This window comes from Psittacula echo (genome assembly GCF_963264785.1).
Source record: "Psittacula echo genome assembly, contig: SCAFFOLD_79, whole genome shotgun sequence".
Classification (NCBI taxonomy): Eukaryota; Metazoa; Chordata; class Aves; order Psittaciformes; family Psittacidae; genus Psittacula; species Psittacula echo.
Genome location: NW_027664259.1, coordinates 174,960 through 189,904, shown reverse-complemented (window position 1 = coordinate 189,904; position 14,945 = coordinate 174,960). Strand labels below are relative to the sequence as shown.

Genomic DNA, 14,945 nt, shown 5'->3' with positions numbered 1-14,945 from the left:
CTGGTACCCAAGTGGTACCCAAGCTGCATCCAGGAGCAGGGGGGGTTCCCATTGTGTCCCCCCCTATTCCTGACCCCTTCCATCCCATAGCAAACCATCCGGGAGCTCTTCGACATGGCCCCGGAGGAGCCGGGCCACCGGGAGAAGGACCGGGATGGGGATGCGGCCCCGGAGGATGATGAGGACCCGGCTGCCACCCGGCGCACCCACATCCTGGAGCAGGTGGGGATGCGGCACCCCATAGCCCCCATTGCCGCCCATTGACTCCCATTGCCCCCATTGACCCCATTGCCCCCATTGACTCCCATTGACCTCCATTGCCCCCATTGCCCCCCATTGACTCCCATTGCCCCCCATTGACTCCCATTGCCCCCATTGACTCCCATTGACCTCCATTGCCCCCATTGCCCCCCATTGACCTCCATTGCCCCCCATTGACCTCCATTGACTTCCATTGACCTCCATTGCCCCCCATTGACTCCCATTGACCCCATTGCCCCCATTGCCCACCACTGACTCCCATTGACCCCCATTGCCCTCCATTGACCCCATTGCCCCCCATTGACTCCCATTGAACCCCATTGACTCCCATTGCCCCCCTTGCCCCCCATTGACTCCCATTGACCCCCATTGACTCCCATTGACCCCATTGCCCCCCATTGGCTCCATTGACCCCCATTGCCTCCCATTGTCCCCTATTGTCCCCCATTGACTCCCATTGCCCCCATTGACCCCATTGCCTCCCATTGCCCCCCATTGACCCCATTGACCCCCATTGCCCCCCATTGACCCCATTGACCCCATTGCCCCCCATTGACCCCATTGACCCCATTACCCCCCATTGCCCCCATTGCCCCCCATTGACCCCATTGCCCCCCATTGACCCCATTGCCCCCCATTACCCCCATTGCCCCCCATTGACCCCCATTACCCCCATTGCCCCCCATTGCCCCCCTGCAGGCCCTGTGTGGGGCTGAGGACCCCGAGGACATCCGGGCGGCGTCGCAGGCCCAGGCCGAGCGCGTGGCGGCCATGGCGGAGTTCAACGAGAGCCTGAGCCCGGAGGAGGAGCTCTCCAAGGCCGAGCAGGAGATCGCGGCCCTCGTGGGGCAGGTAATGGGGGGCAATGGGGGGCAATGGGGGCAATGGGGGTAATGGGGGCAATGGGGGTAATGGGGGGCAATGGGGGGCAATGGGGGCAATGGGGGTAATGGGGGGCAATGGGGGGCAATGGGGTCAATGGGGGGCAATGGGGTCAATGGGGGGCAATGGGGGGCAATGGGGTCAATGGGGGGCAATGGGAGTCAATGGGGGTCAATGGGGGAATGGGGGCAATGGGGTCAATGGGAGTCTATGGGGGCAATCTGAAGCAATGGGGGCAATGGGGGGCAATGGGGGTCAATGGGAGTCAATGGGGGTCAATTCGGGCAATGGGGGCAATGAGGGGAATGGGGTCAATGGGGGGCAATGGGGGCTATGGGGGCAATGGGCATCAATGGGGGGCAATGGGGATCAATGGGGGGCAATGGGGGGTAATGGGGGGCAATGGGATTCAATGGGGGGCGATGGGGGCAATAGGGGCAATGGGGGCAATGGAGGGCAATTGGAGTCAATGGGGGCAATGGGGGGCAATGGGAATCAATGGGGGGCAATGGGGTTCAATGGGGGGCAATGGGGTTCAACAGGGAATAATGGGGGTCACTGGGGCTGGGGGATGTGTGGGGCTCAATGGGGCTGGGTGGACCAAGATCCCAATGGGGCTCAATGGCGCTGGGGGGGATGTGGGGCTCAATGGGGCTCAATGGGGTTGGGGGGGATATGGGGCTCAATAAGATGGAGGGGATGTGGGGCCCAATGGGGCTCAATGGGGCTGGGAGGATGTGGGGCTCAGTGGGGCTCCATGGGGCTGGGGGGATGTGGGGCTCAGTGGGGCTCCATGGGGCTGGCGGGTGCCTGCATGTGGGGCTGGCCCCATAGCGTGCCCCCCCCTTGGCCCGCTGCAGCTGACCCCCATCGAGCGCTACGCCATGAACTTCCTGGAGGCCTCCTTGGAGGACGTGAGCCGCGAGGAGCTGAAGCAGGCCGAGGTGTGGGGCTGGACCCTGAGGGGCCGCTATGGGGCCGGGGAGCCTATGTAGGGGGCTTGCTATGGGGCTGGACCCACAGGCTAGGGGGTTGGGGCACCCATAGGGGGCTTGCTATGGGGTTAAGGCACCCAGAGGGGCGTTTCTATGGGGCTGGACCTAGAGGGGCTTGCTATGGGGCAGGGCCTCCCCTATGGGCCCCGCTATGGGGCTGGGACTCCCCTATGGGTCTCTGCATGGGGCAGGGCCTCCTCTATGGGTCTCTCTATGGGGCTGGGACTCTCCTGTGGGCCCCGCTATGGGGCTGGGACTCCCCTATGGGTCTCTGTATGGGACAGGGCCTCCCGTATGGGCCCCGCTATGGGGCAGGGCCTCCCCTATGGGCCCCGCTGTGGGCCCGGCCCCACTTCCGTTCGCTGCCCCTCCCCGCAGGAGCAGGTGGAGGCCGCCCGCAAGGACATCGACCAGGCCAAGGGCGCCGGGGGCCGCTTCCGGTTGCCCCCGCAGGAGGAGGAGGAGGAGGAGGAAGAGGCCGGGCCGGGGCCTAGGCCCGAGGCCGCGGGCGGGGGGGGGGGGCACCGGCAGCGGCGGCGCCGCCGATGAAGGCCCCGGTGGGGCCCGGAGGCCCCGGAGGCCGCGGCCTCCCCCTGCGGAGCGCAGCGGCACCCGGGCCAGTCAGCGCCTGCGCGGGGCGCGCTGCGTCGTGACGTCACCTCCGGCGCCGCCGCCGCTCGGCCCCGCCCCTCCCGCCGCGTCACCGGAGCGGGCGGGGGAGGAGACCGCGCCGCTGACGTCACAGACGCCGCCGCTGACGTCACAGCCGGCGACGCCGCCGCAACCGGACACAACCCCCCCGCCGCCGCCGCCGCCACTTCCTCCTCCTCCACCTCCACCTCCGCCGGAAGTGACGTCACCGCCGTCGCCGCCTCCTCTCCCGCCCTCCCCAGCGGCACCGGCGCCTCCGTCCCCGGCCCCACCGGAGGCGCCGTTACCGGATGCTCCTCTCCTTCCTCCTCCTCCTCCTCCTCCGTCGCCGCCGCCCCCCCCCCCTCCCCCGCCGTCGCCTCCGCCCCCCCCCGCCCCTCGCCCCGCCCCTCGCCGCCGCCGCAGCGCTGACGTCGAGATCCGTCAGAGCCGCGGCCCGGGCCCCGCCGCCAAGGTCCTGAGGCAGCTTCCGGGCCGCCTCGTGACCGTGCTCGAGGCCCCCCCCCACCCCGGGGGCCGCCCTCGGCGGCGCCGCCACCCCCACTCCCACCCGCAGCACCAGGACCCCGGCGCTTCCGGCTCAGGCAGCGCCGCGGGCAGCCCCGCCCCGCCTCTCCCCAAGCGGCGCCGCGGGAGGCCCCCGAAGCGGAGGGGCGGGGCCTCGCGGCGCCGCGGGGACCCCCACGGCGGGAGGCGGCGGCGGGGAGGCCCTCGCGGGCCGGTTCCGCTTCCGGTGGGTCCGGTTCTTCGGTCCCGCCCCTTCCGGCCCCTCCGAGCCCCGGGAAGCGGCGCCGGGGCCGCCCCCCCAAGCGCGCGTCCCCTTCGAGCAGCGCCTCCCCGCCGCGGCCCGCCCCGGGCCCGGCCCCGCGCAGCACCCGGCGGCACCCGGCCACCCCGCTCATGGCGCCCCTGGAGCGGGAGCCCGGGCGCTGCCGCCGCCGCCGCCGCAGCCGCCGCCGAGGCCTCGAGAGCGGAGGCACCGGAGAGCGGAGCCGGCCCCCTCCGGCCAAGCGGCGCCGAGCGGAGGCGGCCGGCAGGGCCCAGCGGAGGACGCAGCCCCCGCGGCGCTGCGCGGAGGGGAGCGGGGCCGGGAGGGGCCGCAAGGCCAAGACGTGACCGGGACCGGTCCGGTTCCAATCCCCCCCCCAACTCCAGCGCCTTCCGGTAACCCCGGGTGGGGGCGGGGGGGGGGGGGGGCACAAAATGGCCGCCGCCGGGGGGAAGGGCACAAAATGGCGGCCCCGGGCGCGGGGGGTGTCAATGGGGTGAGGGCCAAGATGGCGGCCGCCGAGGGGGGAGAGGGAGGGCGGAGGCAAGATGGCGGCGGCGGGTGACGGGGTAGGCGGCGGCCATGTTGAATCTGCTGACGTCAGGAGCGGCGGCCATCTTGGGCGGTGATGTCATAAGGGGGGGGTTTTGAGGCGTGACGTCATCGGCGGCAGCCGTCTCGAGTTGTGACGTCGTCGTCGGCCATCTTGAACAGTGATGTCATAACCGGCAGCCACATTGAGCCTGGTGATGTCATAAGCGGTGGCCATCTTGAGTCGTGATGTCACAAGCGGTGGCCATCTTGCCTGGTGATGTCATGAGCGGCGGCCATCTTGGACAGTGACGTCATAAGCGGCGGTCATGTTGGGCAGTGACGTCAGGAGCGGCGGCCATCTTGAATCTGCTGCTGTCACTGCAGGCAGCCATCTTGGACAGTGACGTCAGAAGCGGCCGCCATCTTGAACAATGGCGTCACGCCCGGCGGCCAGCTTGAAACCAGTGACGTCACGCCCGGCGGCCATCTTGAACCCAGTGACGTCAGACCCGGCGGCCATCTTGCGCCCAGTGACGTCACCCCCGGCGGCCACCTTGACTCCAATGGATGTCGTAGCCGGCGGCCATCTTGCCCCGCCCCCCCCCCCCCCCCCCCCCCCCCCCCCCGAGCCCAGCCAGCAGCAGCCATTAGGACCCGGTGGCCATCTTACAACGGGAGGCAGGAGCTATGGGGCGCTGTGGGGCAGGAAGGGGGTGATGTGGGGCGATGGGGGGGGGAGGGGTTTAACCCATTGTATATTATGGGATGCCCGTCCCCCGTGTAAAATAGGTTCCTTTTGAACACGATCTATGCAAAGCTGCTTTGTGATGGGCTATAGGGGGGCCCTATGGGGCTGGGAGGGGGGGGGTGTCCCTATAGGGCCTGCACCCACTCCCCCCCCCCCCAATGTGGGGCTGTAGCTTTCCTGCCATGAATAAAGGGTTCAAACCGGTTTTGGGGACCCCCCCCACCCCATAGGGGTCACTTATGGGGCTTTGAGGGGGTTCTTATGGGTCCCTATAGGGATTGGGGGGGTCCCTATAGGGGATAATGGTGTTTGGGGGGTTCCCTATAGGAGGTACTGAGGTGGGGGGGGCCCTATAGGGAGTAATGGGGCAGGGGGGGCCGTATAGGGGGTAATGGGGTGGGGGGAGCCTATAGGGGGTAATGGGGTAGGGGGTTCCCTATGGGGGGAAATAGGGTGGGGTCCCTATAGGGGATAATGGGGTTGGGGGGGTTCCCTGTAGGAGGTAATGGGGCAGGGGGGGCCCTATAGGGGATAATGGGGGGGGGGGGGCCCTATAGGGGATAATGGGGCAGGGGGGGCCCTATAGGAGGTCATGGGGTGGGGGGGGTTCCCTATAGGAGGTACTGGGGGGGGAAGGTCCCTATAGGGGGTAATGGGGTAGTGGGGTGCCCTATAGGGGATAATGGGGCAGGGGGGGCCCTATAGGAGGTCATGGGGCAGGGGGGGCCCTATAGGGGATAATGGGGGGGGGGGCCCTATGGGGCCTGATGGGGTGGGGGGGGGGCTGTCTGTTAAATGTGGCGTTGCCCCTTTAAGAGCGCCGGGCTCCGCCCCTTCCGCGTTCCTCGCCGCTGATTGGTCGCCGCGCGCGGCGGGAGGGGCGGGTCCCGCGGCTGCGCATGCGCCGGCTCAGTCGGGGCCTGGCCGCTGGAGGCGGCGGTTGGTAGGGAAGGGGGCTCCGCCTCACGGAGCTCCTCCATAGGCCTCTCTAGGCCCCCCCCCCCCATCGCCGCCCCATAGACCCCATAGAGGCCCCATGTCGGGGCCGGGGCTGAAGCGCGGCGCCTCCGAGCCCGGGGGGGGGCCCCCTGAGAAGAAGCCCCCCCGGGAGGAGCAGCCCCCGACCACGCTCATCGAGCCCCTGCGGCTGGGCGGCATCTCCTCCACTGTGAGAGACTATGGGGCTCTATGGGGGGGGCTTTGGGGGGCCTGTGGGGTCTCTGGGGTTTCTATGGGGCGCTGTGGGTCCCTGTGGTCCTTAGGGGGTTGTGTGGCTGGCTGTGGTTTCTATTGGGCTCTATAGGGCTCGATGGGTACCTGTGGGTCTCTGTGTTGCTACGGTCCTTAGGGGTCTCTGTGGGATCCTATGGTTTCTGTTGGGCTCTACGGGTCCCTATGGGTCTCTGTGTGTCCCTATGGGTCTCAATGTGTCCCTATGGGTTTTGTGCGTGCCTCTATGGGTTACTATGGGTCTGTGTGTGTCCCTAGGGGTGTCTGTGTGTCCCTATGGGTCCCTATGGGTCTCAGTATTTTCCTATGGGTCCCTATGGATCTCTATGGGTCTCAATGTGTTCCTATGGATCCCCTTGGGTCTCAGTGTGTCCCTATGGGTCTCAGTGTGTCCCTATGGGTCCCTATGGGTCTCAGTGTGTCCCTATGGATCCCTATGGATCTCTATGGGTCTCAGTATTTCTCTCTGGGTCCCTATGGGTCCCTATGGATCTCTATGGGTCCCTGTGTGTCCCTATGGTTCTCAGTGTGTCCCTATGGGTCTCAGTGTGTCCCTATGGGTCCCAATGTGTCCCTATGGGTCCCAATGTGTCCCTATGGGTCCCAATGTGTCCCTATGGGTCCCAGTGTGTCCCTATGGGTCCCTATGGGTCTCAGTGTGTCCCTATGGGTCCCTATGGGTCTCAGTGTGTCCCTATGGGTCCCTATGGGTCTCAGTGTGTCCCTATGGGTCCCTATGGGTCTCAGTGTGTCCCTATGGGTCCCTATGGATCTCTATGGGTCTCAGTGTGTCCCTATGGGTCCCTATGTGTCCCTATGGATCTCTATGTGTCCCTATGGGTCTCAGTGTGTCCCTATGGGTCCCAATGTGTCCCTATGGGTCCCAATGTGTCCGTATGGGTCCCTATGGGTCTCAGTGTGTCCCTATGGATCCCTATGGGTCCCTATGGGTCTCAGTGTGTCCCTATGGGTCCCTATGGGTCTCAGTGTGTCCCTATGGATCCCTATGGATCTCTATGGGTCTCAGTATTTCCCTCTGCGTCCCTATGGGTCTCAGTGTGTCCCTATGGGTCCCTATGTGTCCCTATGGATCTCTATGTGTCCCTATGGGTCCCAATGTGTCCCTATGGGTCCCAATGTGTCCCTATGGGTCCCAATGTGTCCCTATGGGTCCCTATGGATCCCTATGGATCTCTATGGGTCTCAGTTTGTCCCTATGGATCCCTATGGGTCCCTGTGTGTCCCTATGGGTCCCTATGGATCTCTATGGGTCTCAGTGCGTCCCTATGGGTCCCTATGGGTCTCTATGGGTGCCAGCGCGCCGCTGTGTCCGTGTCCCCCCCCCCGGCAGGAGGAGATGGACCTGAAGGTGCTGCAGTTCCGCAACAAGCGCCTGGCGGAGCGGCTGGAGCAGCGGCAGGCGTGCGAGGACGAGCTGCGGGAGCGCATCGAGCGCCTCGAGGAGCGCCAGGCCACCGACGACGCCACCCTGCTGCTGGTCAACCGCTCCTGGGCACAGGTAGGGCCCCACGGGCACCCTATGGGTCACCTGGGGATGGGCTATGGGGAGATATAGGGACATAGGGAGAGCCATGGGGCAGGGCCGCCCTGCTGCTGGTCAACCGCTCCTGGGCACAGGTAGGGCCCCACGGGCACCCTATGGGTCACCTGGGGATGGGCTATGGGGAGATATAGGGACATAGGGAGAGCCATGGGGCAGGGCCGCCCTGCTGCTGGTCAACCGCTCCTGGGCACAGGTAGGGCCCCACGGGCACCCTATGGGTCACCTGGGGATGGGCTATGGGGAGATATAGGGACATAGGGAGAGCCATGGGGCAGGGCCACCCTGCTGCTGGTCAACCGCTCCTGGGCACAGGTAGGGCCCCATGGATACCCTATGGGTCACCTGGGGATGGGCTATGGGGAGATATAGGGACATAGGGAGAGCCATGGGGCAGGGCCACCCTGCTGCTGGTCAGCCGCTCCTGGGGGCTGTTTTAACCCTTTTCTGGCTGTTCGCACCCATTTCTGCCTGCTTTAACCCCATTTTCAGCTGCTTTTACCCATTTTCACCCCATTTTCACCCATTCCAGCCCGTTTTTACCCATTTTCACCCCATTTTCACCCATTCCAGCCCGTTTTTACCCATTTTCACCCCATTTTCACCCATTCCTGCCCCTTTTTACCCATTTTCACCCCATTTTCACCCATTCCTGCCTGTTTTTACCCATTTTCACCCCATTTTTGCCCGTTTCTCCCCATTCTGACCCCATTTTTGCCTGTTTTCACCCATTTCTGCCCATTTTACCCATTTTCGCCCCATTTCCATGCATTGCTGCCCAGTTTTACCCATTTTCACCTGGTTTTACCCGTTTTTACCCACGTTCACCCCATTTTCACCTCATTTTTGCCCGTTTCTCCCTGTTCTGACCCCATTTTTGCCTGTTTTCGCCCGTTTCTGCCCATTTTTACCCCTTTTCACTGGATTTTTGCCTGTTTCTGCCCATTTTTGTCTCTTTTCATTCATTTCTACCCATTTCCACCCCATTTTTACCTGTTTCTGCCCCTTTTTACCCCCTTTTCCCCCATTTCCACCCCATTTTTACCTGTTCCTGCCTGTTTTTACCCCGTTTTCCCCCATTTCCACCCCATTTTTACCTGTTTCTGCCCCTTTTTACCCCGTTTTCCCCCATTTCCACCCCATTTTTACCTGTTTCTGCCTGTTTTGAGCCGTTTTCCCCCATTTCCACCCCATTTTTACCTGTTTCTGCCTGTTTTGACCCCTTTTCCCCCATTTCCACCCCATTTTTACCTGTTCCTGCCTGTTTTGACCCCTTTTCCCCCATTTCCACCCCATTTTTACCTGTTCCTGCCTGTTTTTACCCCGTTTTCCCCCATTTCCACCCCATTTTTACCTGTTTCTGCCCCTTTTTACCCCGTTTTCCCCCATTTCCACCCCATTTTTACCTGTTTCTGCCTGTTTTGAGCCGTTTTCCCCCATTTCCACCCCATTTTTACCTGTTTCTGCCTGTTTTGACCCCTTTTCCCCCATTTCCACCCCATTTTTACCTGTTTCTGCCTGTTTTGACCCCTTTTCCCCCATTTCCACCCCATTTTTACCTGTTTCTGCCTGGTTTGACCCCTTTTCCCCCATTTCCACCCCATTTTTACCTGTTTCTGCCTGTTTTTACCCCCTTTTCCCCCATTTCCACCCCATTTTTACCTGTTTCTGCCTGTTTTTACCCCCTTTTCCCCCATTTCCACCCCATTTTTACCTGTTTCTGCCTGTTTTTACCCCCTTTTCCCCCATTTCCACCCCATTTTTACCTGTTTCTGCCTGTTTCGACCCCTTTTCCCCCATTTCCACCCCATTTTTACCTGTTTCTGCCCCTTTTTACCCCCTTTTCCCCCATTTCCACCCCATTTTTACCTGTTTCTGCCTGTTTTGACCCCTTTTCCCCCATTTCCACCCCATTTTTACCTGTTTCTGCCTGTTTTGACCCGTTTTCCCCCATTTCCACCCCATTTTTACCTGTTTCTGCCCCTTTTTACCCCCTTTTCCCCCATTTCCACCCCATTTTTACCTGTTCCTGCCTGTTTCGACCCCTTTTCCCCCATTTCCACCCCATTTTTACCTGTTTCTGCCCCTTTTTACCCCCTTTTCCCCCCTTTTTGCCCCTTCCGGCCCCTTCTCACCCCAGTTCTTGCCCGCAGCTGGAGGCCGAGGTCCAGGCTCTGCTGCGTCGCTGCGAGGGGATGGGGGGCGCCCCCCCCCCGGCCCCCCCCGGGGACCCCCCTGAACCCCGGCCCGAGGGGCCCGAGCCCCCCCCGGCCCCCCCCAATGAAGGGGAGGGGCCTGAAAGGAGGGGTGAGAGCGGGGGGGGGTCAATGGGGGGGTAATTGGGGGGTATTGGGGGTCAATGGGGGGTAATTGGGGGTCAATGGGGGGTATTGGGGGTCAATGGGGGTAATTGGGGGTCAATGGGGGGGTAATTGGGGGTCAATGGGGGTATTGGGGGTCAATGGGGGGGTAATTTGGGGTCAATGGGGGGTAATGGGGGTCAATGGGGGGGTAATTGGGGGTCAATGGGGGGGTAATTGGGGGTCAATGGGGGGTAATTGGGGGTCAGTGGGGGGTAATGGGGTTCAATGGGGGGTAATGGGGATCAATGGGGGGTAATTGGGGGTAATGGGGGTCAATGGGGGGTAATTGGGGGTCAATGGGGGTAATTGGGGGTCAATGGGGGGTAATTGGGGGTCAATGGGGGGTAATGGGGGTCAATGGGGGGGTAATTGGGGGTCAATGGGGGTATTGGGGGTCAATGGGGGGGTAATTTGGGGTCAATGGGGGGTAATGGGGGTCAATGTGGGGGGTAATTGGGGGTCAATGGGGGGTAATTGGGGGTCAATGGGGGTATTGGGGGTCAATGGGGGGGTAATTGGGGGTCAATGGGGGGTAATTGGGGGTCAGTGGGGGGTAATGGGGTTCAATGGGGGGTAATGGGGGTCAATGGGGGGTAATTGGGGGTAATGGGGGGTAATTGGGGGTCAATGGGGGGTAATTGGGGGTCAATGGGGGTATTGGGGGTCAATGGGGGGGTAATTGGGGGCCAATGGGGGGTAATGGGGGTCAATGGGGGGTAATTGGGGGTCAGTGGGGGGTAATGGGGTTCAATGGGGGGTAATTGGGGGTCAGTAGGGGGTAATGGGGTTCAATAGGGGGTAATTGGGGGTCAATGGGGGTAATTGGGGGTCAATGGGGGTATTGGGGGTCAATGGGGGTAATTGGGGGTCAATGGGGGTATTGGGGGTCAATGGGGGGGTAATTGGGGGTCAATGGGGGGTAATGGGGGTCAATGGGGGGTAATTGGGGGGTAATGGGGTTCAATGGGGGGTAATTGGGGGGTAATGGGGGTCAATGGGGGGTAATTGGGGGTCAGTGGGGGGTAATGGGGTTCAATGGGGGGTAATTGGGGGGTAATGGGGGGTAACTGGGGGTCAGTGGGGGGTAATGGGGTTCAATGGGGGGTAATGGGGTCCATGGGGGATAATTGGGGGTCAATGGGGGTGTAATGGAGGGTAACTGGGGGTCAATGGGGGGGTAATTGGGGGTCAATGTGGGTAATTGGGGGTCAATGGGGGGTAATTGGGGGTCAATGGAGGGTCATGGGGATCAGTGGGGGCAATTGGGGGGGCAATGGGGGGAATTGGGGGTCAGTGGTGTGTAATGGGGGGGTAACGGGGGTCAATGGAAATAGGGCTTAATTGGGGTGCAATGGAGGCCATTGGGGACAATGGGGGGTAACTGGGGGGCAATGGGGGACAATGGGGATATGGGGGGTAATTGGGGGCAAAGGGGGGGTCAATGGGGAGGTAATGGGGGTCAGTGGGGGGTAATTGTGGGTAACGGGGGTCAATGGGGGTAATTGGGGTGCAATGGAGGCAATGGGGCGGTAATTGGGGCCAATGGGGGCAATTGGGGGGGTAATTGGGGCCAATGGGGGCAATTGGGGGGCAATGGGGGGGAATTGGGGGGCAATGGGGGGGTAATGGGGGGCAATGGGGGGGTAATTGGGGCCAATGGGGGGGTCCCTCACTGTGTGTCCGTCCCGTCCCCCCCCCCCTTCCAGCAGAGCCATGGTCGGGCCCTTGCTCCGCTCCGCCCCCCCCCTCGGCCGTTCCCGTTGGTAGCGGCCCCGCAGCCTCGTTCCTGCTGGCGCTGAGGGGGGCGGGGCCAGCGGGGCCGCCGGGGGCGGGGCCGGCAGGGGAGGGGCTCCGGCCCGCGCTGGCGTTCGCGCCGCAGGCGGTGGCGCGCCTCGTGCACGCGCTGGCCCGCGCCCAGGAGCGCGCGCGCGCCGCCGGGGCGCGCCTGGCGGGAAGCGGTGAGCGGGGACCCCGGGAATTGGGGGGGGGGGGGGGGGGGAAGTGGGGGGTAATGGGGAGCAATGGGGGGGTAATGGGGGCTTTATGGGGGGGCCTGAGAGGGGGTAATGGGGGGGTAATGGAGGGGCAATGGGGGGGTAATGGGGGCTTTATGGGGGGGCCTGAGAGGGGGTAATGGGGGGGTAATGGAGGGGCAGTGGGGGGTAATGGGGAGCAATGGGGGGGTAATGGGGGCTTTATGGGGGGGCCTGAGAGGGGGTAATGGGGGGGTAATGGAGGGGCAGTGGGGGGTAATGGGGAGCAATGGGGGGGTAATGGGGGCTTTATGGGGGGGCCTGAGAGGGGGTAATGGGGGGGTAATGGAGGGGCAATGGGGGGTAATGGGGGGGTAATGGAGGGGCAATGGGGGGGTAATGGGGAGCAATGGGGGGGTAATGGGGGCTTTATGGGGGGGCCTGAGAGGGGGTAATGGAGGGGCAATGGGGGGGTAATGGGGAGCAATGGGGGGGTAATGGGGGCTTTATGGGGGGGCCTGAGAGGGGGTAATGGGGGGGTAATGGAGGGGCAATGGGGATCCTATGTGGGGGGTAATGGGGAGCAATGGGGGGGTAATGGGGGCTTTATGGGGGGGCCTGAGAGGGGGTAATGGGGGGGTAATGGAGGGGCAATGGGGGGGTAATGGGGGCTTTATGGGGGGGCCTGAGAGGGGGTAATGGGGGGGTAATGGAGGGGCAGTGGGGGGTAATGGGGAGCAATGGGGGGGTAATGGGGGCTTTATGGGGGGGCCTGAGAGGGGGTAATGGGGGGGTAATGGAGGGGCAATGGGGGGTAATGGGGAGCAATGGGGGGGCAATGGGGGCTTTATGGGGGGCCTTAGAGGGGGTAATGGGGGGGCAATGGGGGTCTTATGGGGGGGTAATGGGGTCGTAATGGAGGAGCAGTGGGGGGGTAATGGGGGCTTTATAGGGGGTAATGGAGGAGCAGTGGGGATGCCATTTGGTACTTTGGGTCCCATTGGATGCCATTGGGTCCCATTGGATGCCATTGGGTCCCATTGGATGCCATTGGGTCCCATTGGGTGCCATTGGGTCCCTTTGGGTCCCATTGGATGCCATTGGGTCATATTGGATGCCATTGAGTCCCATTGGGTCCCATTGGGTGCCACTGGGTCCCATTGGGTGTCAATGGGTGCCATTGGGTGTTATTGGGTGTCAATGAGTGCCATTGGATGCTATTGAGTCCCATTGCGTGCCATTGGTTCCCATTGGATGCCATTGGGTCCCATTGGGTCCTATTGGATGCCGTGGGGTCCCATTGGATACGGTTGGGTGCCATTGGGTGTCAATGGGTGCCATTGGATGCCATTGAGTCCCATTGGATACCATTGGGTGCCATTGGGTGTCAATGGGTGCCATCGGATGCCATTGAGTCCCATTGGATACCATTGGGTGTCAATGGGTGTCATTGGGTGTGAATGGGTGCCATTGGGTGCCGTTGGATGCCATTGAGTCCCATTGGATACCATTGGGTGTCAATGGGTGTCATTGGTTGTCAGTGGGTGTCAATGGGTGCCATTGGGTGCTGTTGGATGCCATTGAGTCCCATTGGATACCATTGGGTGTCAATGGGTGTCATTGGTTGTCAGTGGGTGTCAATGGGTGCCATTGGGTGCTGTTGGATGCCATTGAGTCCCATTGGATACCATTGGGTATCAGTGGGTGTCAATGGGTGTCATTGGGTGTGAATGGGTGCCATTGGGTGCGTTGGATGCCATTGAGTCCCATTGGATACCATTGGGTGTCAATGGGTGTCATTGGGTGTGAATGGGTGCCATTGGGTGCCATTGGATGCCATTGAGTCCCATTGGATACCATTGGGTGTCAATGGGTGTCAATGGGTGTCATTGGTTGTCAGTGGGTGTCAATGGGTGCTATTGGGTGCCGTTGGATGCCATTGAGTCCCATTGGATACCATTGGGTATCAATGGGTGTCAATGGGTGCCATTGGATGCCATTGAGTCCCATTGGATACCATTGGGTGTCAGTGGGTGTCAATGGGTGCCATTGGGTGTCAATGGGTGTCAATGGGGGTCAATGGGTGCCATTGGGTATCAATGGGTGCCATTGGGTGTCAATGGGTGCCATTGGGTATCAATGGGTGCCATTGGGTGTCAATGGGTGTCAATGGGTGCCATTGGGGATCAATGGGTGTCAATGGGTGCCATTGGGTATCAATGGGTGCCATTGGGTGTCAATGGGTGTCAATGGGTGCCGTTGGGTGCCGTTGGATGCCATTGAGTCCCATTGGATACCATTGGGTGTCAATGGGTGTCAATGGGTGTCATTGGGTATCAATGGGTGTCAATGGGTGCCATTGGGTGTCAATGGGTGCCATTGGGTGTCAATGGGTGCCAATGGGTGCCATTGGGTGCTGCTCCCCCCAGCGGAGCTGCCGGAGCCGGGCCGGGCGCTGCTGCGGGAGCTGCTGCGGGAGCACCGGAGGCTGCAGGACCTGACCCTGCAGCTGCAGGAGAAGCATCACCGCGAGTCCCTGGAGGTAAGGGGGCAATGGGGGGCAATGGGGGCAATGGGGGGCAATGGGGGGGCAATGGGGGGCAATGGGAGTCAATGGGAGTCAATGGGGGGCAATGGGAGTCAATGGGGGGCAATTGGGGGGCAATGGGATTCAATGGGAGTCAATGGGGGGCAATGGGAGTCAATGCGAGTCAATGGGGGCAATGGGAGTCAATGGGGGGCAATGGGGGCAATGGGGGGCAGTGGGAGTCAATGGGGGGCAAGGGGGGCAATGGGAGTCAGTGGGGGGCAATGGGGGGCAATGGGAGTCAATGGGGGGCAATGGGAGTCAATGGGAGTCAATGGGGGCAATGGGAGTCAATGGGGGGCAATGGGAGTCAATGGGGGGCAATGGGGGGCAATGGGAGTCAATGGGAGTCAATGGGGGCAATGGGAGTCAATGGGAGTCAATGGGGGTC

At 62.2% G+C, this 14,945-nt stretch overlaps 2 protein-coding genes across 2 annotated transcripts in view; both read left to right on the top strand.

Annotated features, from left to right (window-relative positions):
• The window catches only part of SRCAP (Snf2 related CREBBP activator protein), a gene marked incomplete at its 5' end in the record, with an annotated part of 56,852 nt that extends 51,954 nt beyond the window's left edge, over positions 1 to 4,898 (top strand). Inside the window, 5 exon segments of the mRNA XM_080639695.1 lie at positions 91 to 222; positions 961 to 1,113; positions 2,004 to 2,087; positions 2,517 to 2,669; positions 2,671 to 4,898. Coding sequence (XP_080495821.1) covers positions 91 to 222; positions 961 to 1,113; positions 2,004 to 2,087; positions 2,517 to 2,669; positions 2,671 to 3,957 — 1,809 coding nt within the window. The 3' untranslated portion in view covers positions 3,958 to 4,898.
• An 827-nt stretch (positions 4,899 to 5,725) lies between these two features.
• Positions 5,726 to 14,945, top strand: part of RNF40 (ring finger protein 40) — a 35,064-nt gene continuing 25,844 nt past the window's right edge. Inside the window, exons 1-5 of the mRNA XM_080639700.1 lie at positions 5,726 to 6,008; positions 7,422 to 7,589; positions 9,785 to 9,938; positions 11,701 to 11,952; positions 14,397 to 14,509. Of these exons, the coding sequence (XP_080495826.1) occupies positions 5,877 to 6,008; positions 7,422 to 7,589; positions 9,785 to 9,938; positions 11,701 to 11,952; positions 14,397 to 14,509 (819 nt within the window). The 5' untranslated portion in view covers positions 5,726 to 5,876. The remainder of the gene's footprint in view (positions 6,009 to 7,421; positions 7,590 to 9,784; positions 9,939 to 11,700; positions 11,953 to 14,396; positions 14,510 to 14,945) is intronic.